Source organism: Tasmannia lanceolata, unplaced genomic scaffold, assembly GCF_043159265.1.
Source record: "Tasmannia lanceolata isolate RefF3 unplaced genomic scaffold, GAP_Taslan_0.1 ptg000029l, whole genome shotgun sequence".
Lineage (NCBI taxonomy): Eukaryota > Viridiplantae > Streptophyta > Magnoliopsida > Canellales > Winteraceae > Tasmannia > Tasmannia lanceolata.
Window position 1 is genome coordinate 4,194,018 of NW_027518706.1, and position 11,361 is coordinate 4,205,378.

The following is an 11,361-nucleotide window of genomic DNA, read 5'->3' on the forward strand; positions in this document are numbered from 1 at the left end:
AAAACTGATAATGTGACTAAAAAAAAAAATGTAATTTCAGTCCAGTAATCAGTTTTGAAAGCAAAATCGATTCTAAAAAATCCAACACCAACAGCTCTGGGCTGATATCTAGTCTAAAGGCCTAATAAATGAATGAATTGATGAGTTCTGATGACGCTCAAAATCTGACTGCACGAACTAGCTTCGTAGAACTTGTAATCCTGCGCTCACAGAGAAAGCGTCAGTGGGCCTGGAGTTGTGGCTTCGGACGGCCATTTCGACACTCAAGTCAGAGATGGGTAATCGCAGACAATGAACGGGGAATGGGAGATGATTTAATCAAGTTACTAGACCAAAGGAGGAGAGGGAGAATGGAATACCCTTTGCTTGAGTGTGTATACCCCTTTTTATAGGGGAGGAGATTCGCGATCTTGGAGATATCAGTTAGGCCTTTAATTTAGCCTACGTGGAGTGTGATGGATGGGGAATGAGATCGTGGAGATATGATTTCCTGCGATTCCGGGCGAAGATCGTGGATGGTGATTTAGGCGGGATGTTTTGAATTCAAAAGCCGCACCTTATGTCTAACGACCGTCTGGATTAGTCGTTTGGGGGCGAGATCCCCACAATTGTGTTTGATTTCCCTGATACCGGTCAAGGGAGAAGTATCAAATGGTAGACTTGAAAATTAGGAGTGGACCACATCGAAAGGAAAAAATAAACCAAATCGTAGACATGGAAATTAGGAGTCCAAATTCCGCAAGACCAAAATTACTCGAGTTAAGAAAAAAAAGAAAGATAAAATGAAATTGGCAGTAAATCCACCATCATTTCTTTCTATATAAGGGTCTAGTGAGATGAAATAAAATTAGGAGACAAGAAAAAATCTTGTATTTGTTCAGCAGAAGAAGAGCTTCAATGAGGATGGAGCTTTGGTCATTTATCTTCTCTGTAAATCTCTTCTTTGCCATGAACGTAGTACATTCAAATTCTGCAACCACCACCACCTTACTTGGAAATGAAACCGATCGAATGGCTCTGCTCGCTTTTAAGGATGGGATAACGAGTGATCCTCTTGGAGCCTTATCATCATGGAACCATACTCTCCATTTCTGCCACTGGAATGGAGTCACGTGCGGTCGGAGGCATCAAAGGGTCACTGTATTGAACCTTAGTGGGCAGAACTTGCTCAGTGGGCAGACCTTGGTGGGTACTCTATCTCCTGCCATATCCAACCTCACCTTCCTTAGGGAAATCTACCTCCAACAAAACAGCTTCAGTGGCCAAATACCCCAAGATATTGGCCGACTATTTAGACTGCGACATCTTAATATGAACTATAATTCCTTGGGAGGGGAAATTCCATCCAATCTCACCCACTGTAGGGACCTTCGAGTCATCGAATTGAGTTACAATGAGTTTACAGGGAAAATTCCCATCCAACTTAGCACTCTACCGAAGCTATCCCGGTTGTTTCTATATCACAATCATCTTACAGGGAGAATTCCACCTCAACTAGGGAACGTTTCATCTCTCATCCGTCTATTTTTAGGTAGAAATAGTTTGGTGGGACACATCCCAGATGACCTGGCCCGAATTAATCACTTGAAATGGATCGTCCTTTCTGGAAATTTATTATCCGGTACGGTTCCTTCCTCTTTTTATAATAATCTCTCGTTTCTTGTGGAGTTTGCCGTGACAGATAACCAGTTACACGGAACCCTTCCACCCAACATAGGATTCTCTCTTCCTAAACTCCAACATCTACTTTTAGCATTCAATCAATTTACAGGACACATGCCAAATTCATTATCCAATGTTTCAAGTCTTGAATGGCTTGGAATGGGTGATAACCAGTTTAGCGGACCAGTACCTGAAAATATTGGATGGGCAAGGAATCTACTCAGATTTGAATTGAGCTATAATTACCTAGGCCTTGGTAGAGCTGATGACTTGAAATTTATCACTTCTTTGACCAACTGTAGTAATCTAATTTGGTTGGGCATACAGAGAAATCATTTTGCTGGCCCATTTCCCAACTCCATAGCCAATCTCTCAACTCACCTTTATTGGTTGTCAATAGGACAAAACCAAATTTCTGGAACCATCCCTAGTCAGATCGGCAAGCTCATCAACTTACAAAATTTGGGTATATATGAAACCTTCATCACGGGTTCTATTCCCACTTCAATTGGGATGCTCCAGAACGTACAACAACTCTACTTGTGGGGTAATAGTTTGTCCGGGAAAATCCCATACAATATTGGAAATATAACTCAATTGAGCAACCTCGATTTATCGGCTAACAACCTGCAAGGAAGCATACCTCCAAGTCTTGCAAACTGTACAAAACTTTTAGAATTGTGGCTTTTTCAAAATAACCTTCGTGGTACGATACCAAAACAAATTATTGGCCTTTCATCGCTATCAATACGACTAGATTTGTCTCAAAATTTTTTCACTGGCTCCCTCCCATCAGAAGTGGGTAACTTGAACCTTCTAGCGGTATTGGATATTTCTCAGAACAAATTTTCAGGTGAAATCCCAAGCACTCTTGCAAATTGTAAGAGTATGCGAGAACTTTATATGCAAGGTAACGCCTTCCGAGGAGATGTTTCGTCAGTTTTTACTACCTTCACATCCATTGAAGCCCTTAATCTTGCATACAATAACTTCTCAGGGAAGATTCCAAAATATCTAGAGGGGTTTAAGTTTCTACAATATCTAAACTTGTCTTTCAATAATTTTGAGGGTGAAATTCCAAAATAAGGAGTCTTTGGAAATGCCAGTGCAATTTCAGTCGTGGGAAATGCTAATCTTTGTGGTGGTATCCCAAAATTAAAGTTGCCTACTTGCCCAGTCCTAGCTAATGCCAGACGAGGAAAAGCCCATGTTTCTAGAGTAATCATCCTAGTAGTAAGTGCGGTTGTATGTTTGATTTTCTTATTGTGTGTCCCTGCTTCACTTTACTGGAAAAGAAAGTCAATCAAGAAACCATCTTCCATATCTTCTATGGAGGGTCGGCATTTAAAGGTTTCTTACGCGGAGCTCTTTAAAGCAACGGATGGGTTCTCTTCAGCCAATTTGATAGGCATGGGAAGTTATGGATCAGTGTATAAGGGAATCCTCAGTCGCATTGAAAATGTTGTTGCTGTCAAAGTACTCAACCTTCACTTAAGGGGAGCTTCAAAGAGTTTCATGGCTGAATGCAACGCATTGAGAAACATTCGTCATCGAAATCTTGTGAAGATCTTAACTTCTTGTTCAAGCATCGATTTTGGAGGTAATGACTTCAAAGCTCTCGTGCTTGAGTTCATGCCAAATGGGAGTCTAGAGAAGTGGTTGCATTCAAAGTTAGATGGGCAACATCAATTGGGAAGTTTAAACTTCATTAAGAGATTAAACATAGCAATTGACATAGCTTCTGCGTTGGATTATCTTCACCATCATTGCCATACACCGATTGTTCATTGTGATCTAAAGCCAAGCAACATTTTTTTGGATGAAGACATGAATGCTCATGTGGGTGATTTTGGGTTAGCCAAGTTTTATCCAAGAATCATTCAGAACTCTTCTGAAGATCAAAGCAGCACAAATGGATTAAAGGGAACTATTGGGTACATTGCTCCAGGTAATAATTTTATCAATTTTCATCATCCAGTGTATTCTCAATGTGTTTTAAAAAAATATTTCTCACTTATTAGTTATATAATGTAGCTCAACAAAGGCTAAATTAGCATCCTTCAACCAAAATAATTACTTGATAGTATTTCTATATTTATTGACAGAGTATATAGGAAAGTTATTTTACATAAAGTAGTCTTGTACATGTCACCCGAATAATAGACAGCCATTTTAGTATGTATTACCACGAGTTGTATATGCAAAATAGTATTGTAAAAAATGCTGATCATGTAATGGTTAAAAAGTTATAATTTGGTAAAAATTCGGAGAAGTAATTATTCAATTATTCAATAAAATCTCTAATATTATTAGAAAATAATGAGAAATTTTGTAAATAAATTTCCAAAAAACCCATGACTAATGTTTCTCAACAAGAAAATAACCCTAATATTTGGGTGATTACTAATACCAATATTAATTGTCTAAAATACTTTTTAACATATCTTACCCTTTGTGAAGAATGGCCTATTCTTTTAGATGAGCATGTATCAGTACGTGGCATCTCTATAGAGTTAGATTTAATATGAACTAATATGTGTTACGTAAAATAATAGCATATTCATATTATAAAATGGTTGATTATAAGTTTAATTTTATTGCCTTCTATTTTTTGGGTCTTTAGTGTGGCTAACGAAAAAGCTTATGTTGATACCTCATTTTGTGTGTCATACGACCTACTGCGACCCAACACTCCAATGATGAATCAAATCGTGCTTCTTAAATGAGCTAGAGCAGTAAAACACCCTGAAGACCCATGAGAGAAAATATATTCCAATGAAAGAAACAAAAGTACCCTGAAAAGTGCCTTTTCCAAAATTATACAACTTTTCAAAAAGAACCAAAACTCCCTGGAGTTGGCCATTCGGATGAGCCCCTGTTCGATTGGATCCCACCGCCGCTGGGCATCATTGCCATAGCCTGACACTGTGTGTGCAACCCCTTTGCCATTTCAAAGATTGGGTGAACCATTGCCAAGATTGTCTAGAGCAGGACGATCGACATCCACCCTTGCACGAAGGTATAACACTCTGAGGAGTGTGACAAAGTCGAAGATTTAGCACCCACTCATCCACCAATAACACCCTGTCTCCTCTTTCATCTGTAGATTTTGTGGTTACTTCATCTGTTAATTTTGTGGCTACTGCATTAATTGTGGAGATTTTGGACTTAATAAGATTATTGGAGCCAAGGATTGAGCATGGTAGCAGGTCGGCTAATGAGGCGGCAGTTATTCTAGCAAAGGAAGGAGTCCTTAGGGAGTCCATGTTAGTCGTGTCGCCGGTTATCTCACCTATCTAACAGGCTTTGTAATGGGTCTACGGACCACTTTTATGTATCATGTGTTGGACATCTTGTCCGCGCTCAATACTTTAGACTATTAATGCAATGTCAATTTTCAAAAATAAAAAAAATAAACATTAGAGTTGGGTAGTTGTTTTTATTCCACTAGTTCGGACGAAGGCTGGGGTCAAGTAGCCACTTTCTGGCATCGACCTCACAAGGATTTCCAGATTAATGACTGCCGCCAAAGATCCCAATTGGCGCATCACAGGTTCACTCCACACCATCTGTTGAAGGTGCACACACTTCCCTCTAGATGTCAGTGGAGGATGGCTCCCACACTTAGAACCCTTGCTTTCTTTCTAGTAAATAGTAGTTTCTATTAATCCCTAGTCAAACATTTCAACTTTTGGTGATTTTTTTCAAACAAAAGTGGTTTGGAAGAAAGCTGAATTAGGTTCTCCAAAAGAGCTTGAGCACAGGACAAGCAACATTTCCTAGTCTGGGTAGATGGTTCTATACAGAGTCATGTCTGGGACTTAGGGCCCATAATCCCTCTTTGGTGATCCTAGTCTAATAAGTGGTACATTACCTCACTCATTCTAGGATAGTAAGAATGTGGTGTGTGTGTGTCTAATCTAAGGAATGAATTTTTGGCAATCCTCGATCGGAATAGAAAAGAGGTATGGCAAATCTAGAACCAGGAATGCGGAAGCTAGGGCAAGGCAAGAGTAGGATGTGGGCAAATCCAAGGAATGATTATTGTTTAACCAGCTATCAAAGTTTGTTACAATTCCAAACAAAACTCTAAGTAGCCCATTAAAAAATTGTAAAACAATGTGAGTCTTCCTCATAATGAAAACATGGTCTTGAGAATAATTGAAGCCTTTTGGTAATTATCCTAAATTCCTTTTGCCAATTATCCTAAATTTAAGGTGTCTGATAAATATAAGTCAAAGAGGTTTCTAATAATTCCTAATATTAAATATGAGACTTTTGGATTAATGTTGTGACTGAAACAGTGTTTCCCTTGGAAAGGAAGGTAAAATGATGCCATTTTCCTTTTCGAGACACGTTTGGTTGGCTTGCACTATTCATTCTACTTTCTTGTGTTTAATAGATTTTTCAACAATTGCCTTTTGAGATGCCTCTCCCAAGCAAGGTTTTAAATTTTGACCGAAATCGGGTTTCAGTCTAGAACGAAATCGAAATTGGTTGAAATCGAAACGTTACAAAATTTCGATCAAAATTTTGATCGTTTTCCCCGAAATTTCTAGCTGAAATTTAAGGGATATCTCCGAAAAAATCCTTTTTATTTATTATTTAATATTATCCGTTCGGCAATTTCGACCAAATTTTCTACGGGATAAAATATTACCTAAATGGATTTCGATAGATTTCGAACGAAATTTCAAAATTTCGGCTGAAATTTCTTTTTTGGTGAGGACCGAAACACATTCCAAAACTGAAATTTAAAACCTTGCTCCCAAGTCAACATGAAAGTGAAATTAAAGATTTGACATTTACAACTATTTTGTTTGTACTGAGAAAATGACATCATTTCTGTAAGAACCGGTAAAAAAAAAAAATATATATATATATATATATATATATACAAATAAATAAATAAATAAATGGCCTCATAGGTGGGTAATCATCGGCCATTACTCATTTTCCCCGAGTTAATCGGGCATGAGGACATCTGGCATAATGGGGCATACGCTATTCGAACCCAACTCTGAGCTAGGATTGAACGGCTTCCTACCACTAAGCCACCGCCCCAGATGACAACTAAAACGGAGTAGATATTTACATATATTAAAAATTACCAATAGTCACTATTCATAATTACTATTCACAATAGTCACTATGCAAGATTACTATGCAGAAATACTATGCAAGTTCACTATTGAGATACACTATTAAAAAAATACTATTCACAGTAGGACCCACCGAGTACTATTTACAAGCGGGTCCCACCAACAGTGGGTCCCACATCAGCGGACCCCATACGGGTCCCACCAACAGTGGGTCCCACATCAGCGGGCCCCACACAAGCGGGTCCTACCACCAGTGGGACCTACAACAAGCAGGACCCACAAATAGCGGGTCACGCCACAACCACTATCATTAATTAATAGTTAAATAAGATTAATTATTATTTTTAATCTTATTTTTAAGAGAGTAGTTGAAGATGGTAGGTGAAATAATAATTAAATAAGATTAATTATTATTTTTAATCTTATTTTTAAGAGAGTAGTTGAAGATGGTAGGTGAAATAATAATTAAATGTGATTAATTATTATTTTTAAGAGAGTAGTAAGTGAAAATATATCTATAAATAGAGGAAGAGAAGAAGAAAAAAAAAAAAAGAGAGAGAAGGAAAAAGAGAGAGAGGAGAAGGAAAAAGGAAATCCACTTCATCACTACCAAGGTAAGACTTTCATATAAATAGTTAAAGTATTTATTTCATATAGATAGTTAAAGTATTTATTAATATGGTTGGTTCTACCACCTATGTAAATATCAGGATAAAGCATGCATAAGAGGTGATAACTCGCTATAGATTATGCAAGTTTTATCATCTTATTTGAAACGGTGAAATGCTAGCATAGTAACCGTAAAGTAAATGGTTGGTTCTACCACCTATGTAAATATCCACCTATGTAAATATCAGGATAAAGCATGCTCGCTATAGATTATGCAAGTTTTACCATCTTATTTGAACGGTGAAATGCTAGCATAGTAACCGTAAAGTAAACTTTAATCAAAGAAAGGCGAACTGCTAAGCATAGTAGCCAAGAAATAAACTAAATCAAAGAATGGTAAACCTGCTGAGCATAGTAACATGTGGGATCCACATGAATAGTAACATGTGGGGTCCATATGAATAGTGCATGCTGGGCCCCATGATCTTAAAACATGAATTTGATAAAATTAGAATATATTTACAGGTTATCCACTCCAAGGTGTAAGCTCAAACAAACCTGTGACCGAAAAACTATATGTAAGGGTTGCCTATCTTTTGATTCTCTTTTTGCTAAACTTGACGTAAGGGTTGCCTATCTTTTGATTCTCTTTTTGCTAAACTTGACGTAAGGGTTGCCTATCTTTTGATTCTCTTTTTGCTAAACTTGATGTAAGGGTTGCCTATCTTTTGATTCTCTTTTTGCGAAACTTGACGTAAGGGTTTTCTTCCTTTTGCTATACTAGATGAAATGATTTTCTATTGCCATAAGAGTTTCTATCCTTCTGAGATCTACAACTGATGAGAATCCAAGGGGGATCCTTTCTTTCAGACCCCATTCCTTTCAGATAAATGATTTTACTTGTATCCCCGAAACTTGTTTCCATGAGATATGTTTATGTTTAGGGTTTATCTTGTGATACCCTAATTCTGAATATGGACTGAGTTATGATATGATGACGGGTGGACGCGTTATAGTCCTCCATATGCACATGGGTAAAGACGACTCTAGAGAGTGTAAATCTAGAGGATTATGAGCCGGGGTATGGCTATGGTGGACGCATTATAGTCCTCCATGTGTACGTGGGTAAAGACGACTCTAGAGAGTGTAAATCTAGAGGATTATGAGCCGAGGTATGGCTATGAATGGGCCGAGATATGGCTATGAATGAAAGCATCTATGCTTAATGAAGTCTATATATATAATTCTATATATAATTCTTGGTTCTGTAAGTTTTCTCTATACGTTTGGAAAGCATGTTGTGCTTATTCTTTCTTTCCATGTTTATAATGTGAGATGTCCTATCTGCAAAATATCATGTTCTTATGAGCTTGACAATTCTACATCACTTGTTGTTTATACCCTACTGGGCTATTTGAGCTCACCCCTTTTTCCTTGTTTTATTGTTCCAACCCCCAGGTGAAGTATATATGAAAGATGAGGAATGCTAGAGTTGAATGCAGAACTGTTCTAAAGGACAAGTATGTTTTAAATGTGTATCAACTATGTCTTGAATTAAGATGTACTAAGTTAGACCTAATTTCTGTAAATCCTCTAAACGTATTTGAGATCTTGGGAATAATGAAAGTTTTTGAGAAAAATGATGTAATATTCTTCTACGCACCGAGTTGGTATTTCCAAAAAAAAATCCGGGGCGTTACAATTTCACTTTCCTTCCACTTCTACTTTTTTTACCTTATAAGTAGTATGAAGTTTAATTTGATCTACTTTTGTAGTGCTTTTGCATGTGTAATCACTAATACGTTGTTGGTTACAGATGAAGAAATCATGTTGAGAAATTATCATGGTCCAAAATTGGCTAGCAGTTTTGAGTAATACATAATGGAATGCTATTCATAACTTACGTGACTTGATTGGCCAAAACCCATGTTATATGGATTCTTCTAAATGGGTGAAGTACCCGTGTGGACAAGTACGTCTCAAAGTACTGGAGTCTTTAAGACAGTTCTAGATCTCTTTTATCTCTTTTCTGTTTTTTTGGATGCTCCTGCCACAACTTTATAACTATCACACATTTTGAATTTTATCCATCCTATTAGTAATTTTCTTAAAAAAGAAATAAAACATTATATCTGCTTAACTTATTAAAATTTAAATATGTTACTGGTTAAAATAATATTATTATGTAAAAAATTAAAATTTGACAACTGATTAAAATATTTTGGTGAATCTACAAATCATTCTTTTTGAGGTTTACCGAATTCGACACTATATATCCATGTCAGATTCTTACACTCGTACCTATACTAACGCAACATAGGACATAACTTCTATATTTTCTTTCATAGTGATAAATCGTTTCTTATGTGTTTCTCTAAAAATTCTACACTTGCAACTTAGGTTTCTAAATGTGAAGAGATCATTCAATTATCTATCATCTCTTTGATAAAATTTTCACCTTTTTAAAAAAAAAATCAAACCTCATATTTACTTTTAGTTTCTAAATGGTATCTTATATCCTTTATTACATCAAAAAGTGTAAAAGATGTGTGGAATTGCAGAATATGGGGAGGGTGGTCATGTGTCCACAGCCGGAGATGTGTATAGCTATGGGATTCTTTTATTGGAGATATTCACTGGAAAGCGCCCCACAGATGACATGTTTAAGGATGGCCTGAGTCTTCACAAATTTGTCCAGTTGTCTTTTCCTGATCGAGTGATGGAGATTATGGATCCATTAAGTCTTTTAGAAGATGCTGAAGAAAGAGCTACAAACATTGCTGAGAATTACAATGATAAGATACGTCGTTTGCAAGAGTGTTTGGTATCTTTAGTGAGGATTGGAGTGGTGTGTTCTGCAGAATCTCCGAGAGAACGAATGGAGATGGGAGACGTTGTAAAGGAAATGTGTTCTATTAGAAACATATATCGTGGTGCTGGGATCCATAGAGAATGATGAAATTCACTGCTACATCCGCTTTTGTTTTCCATTGGACAAAGATTACTATCTTACATGTGGTTTCTTCTGTGTTTGTAAGTTAATGTTATATTATACATGATTTCGTTAGTTGTGCCACTTGCAGGTAGTGCTTTTTTCTCATATCTATATTTTATCCCACTATTAATACAAAATTATTATCAAATCTTGAGAGTGAAGGTTTCCATTACAATACATTGATCATTCCATCATGAATTGCAAATAACATCACAAAGGATCTTTTGATCATATGGGAGATTTATGGAAGATGATTACCAGGCCATTAATTAAATCAAGGTTGCTTTGAAGAACCATGTTGGAAATTAAAGATAAGTTTGCTGAAGAAGGCTTTATTCTTCATTCTCCTTTTTTCTCCTTTCATTTGAATTTGTATGTGATGAATGTGTTTCTTCACATTCAGTCTTGGAGAAACCCTCTCCCCAAGTTTGTGTGGAGTGTGATAGGCCTATTTTGATGAGAAACACTCTCTCCTTTATTTTCTCTTTTTTATTCTCCTTTGAATCTTTTAGGTTTTGTTCTCCTTTCTCTTTGATTTTTCATTCCTTTAGGTGACCCCCTGATTTTTTCTGTTATTGAACTCATCATGCGCAAACCAATTAATCATGAGGAATAAAGGGCGTTTTATATTACTCCACGATGTATAATATGAACCAGTTTTAGGAAGAATAAAGCCTAGAACTACTGTCCTAAAAGATCGGTGAAGAATACCCTGTTTTAGGAAGGGTGAATGATACAGCACCACCTTCTAGTCTACTCTAATCACTTGAAAATAAGAATAAAGTTTTCCAATCCAATCCATTGAGGGGTGATTCATTGAGATTTGAGGTTTCAGATTTGAGATTTGAGGTAGGTTCTCTGTCAAACAATAAGAGAAGTAAAAACAAAAGGTAGGTATCAAAAGACAAAAGCCATTTATAGTTTGTTTTGCCTCACTCTCCCACTTCCATTTCCATTTTCATGATAGTGTTTTGACGAAAACTAAAGCTCTTC

The 11,361-nt window shown here is 36.7% G+C and overlaps 1 protein-coding gene across 3 annotated transcripts; it reads left to right on the forward strand.

Annotated features, from left to right (window-relative positions):
* Positions 1-782: 782 nt before the first annotated feature.
* Positions 783-10,449, forward strand: LOC143859258 (putative LRR receptor-like serine/threonine-protein kinase At3g47570). Of its 3 annotated transcripts, none has more exons than XR_013239212.1 (2): positions 783-3,610; positions 9,935-10,449. XR_013239212.1 is itself a non-coding variant. In XM_077369969.1 (2 exons), the coding sequence occupies exons 1-2, from the start codon at positions 2,992-2,994 to the stop codon at positions 10,327-10,329; spliced, it is 1,014 nt and encodes a 337-aa protein (XP_077226084.1). In that variant the 5' UTR covers positions 2,755-2,991; the 3' UTR covers positions 10,330-10,449. The 3 variants fall into 3 exon arrangements, 1 of the variants encoding a protein (XP_077226084.1); XR_013239213.1 differs by lacking the exon at positions 9,935-10,449 and adding an exon at positions 9,190-9,927; XM_077369969.1 differs by having other exon boundaries at positions 2,755-3,610.
* Positions 10,450-11,361: the final 912 nt, after the last annotated feature.

Bases quoted from the DNA above. Each gene is read 5' to 3' on its own strand.
- LOC143859258 (XM_077369969.1), top strand. From the start codon at position 2,992: ATGGAGGGTCGGCATTTAAAGGTTTCTTACGCGGAGCTCTTTAAAGCA. The intron at 3,611-9,934 runs GTAATAATTTTA...GTGGAATTGCAG, and splicing joins TATTGGGTACATTGCTCCAG to AATATGGGGAGGGTGGTCAT.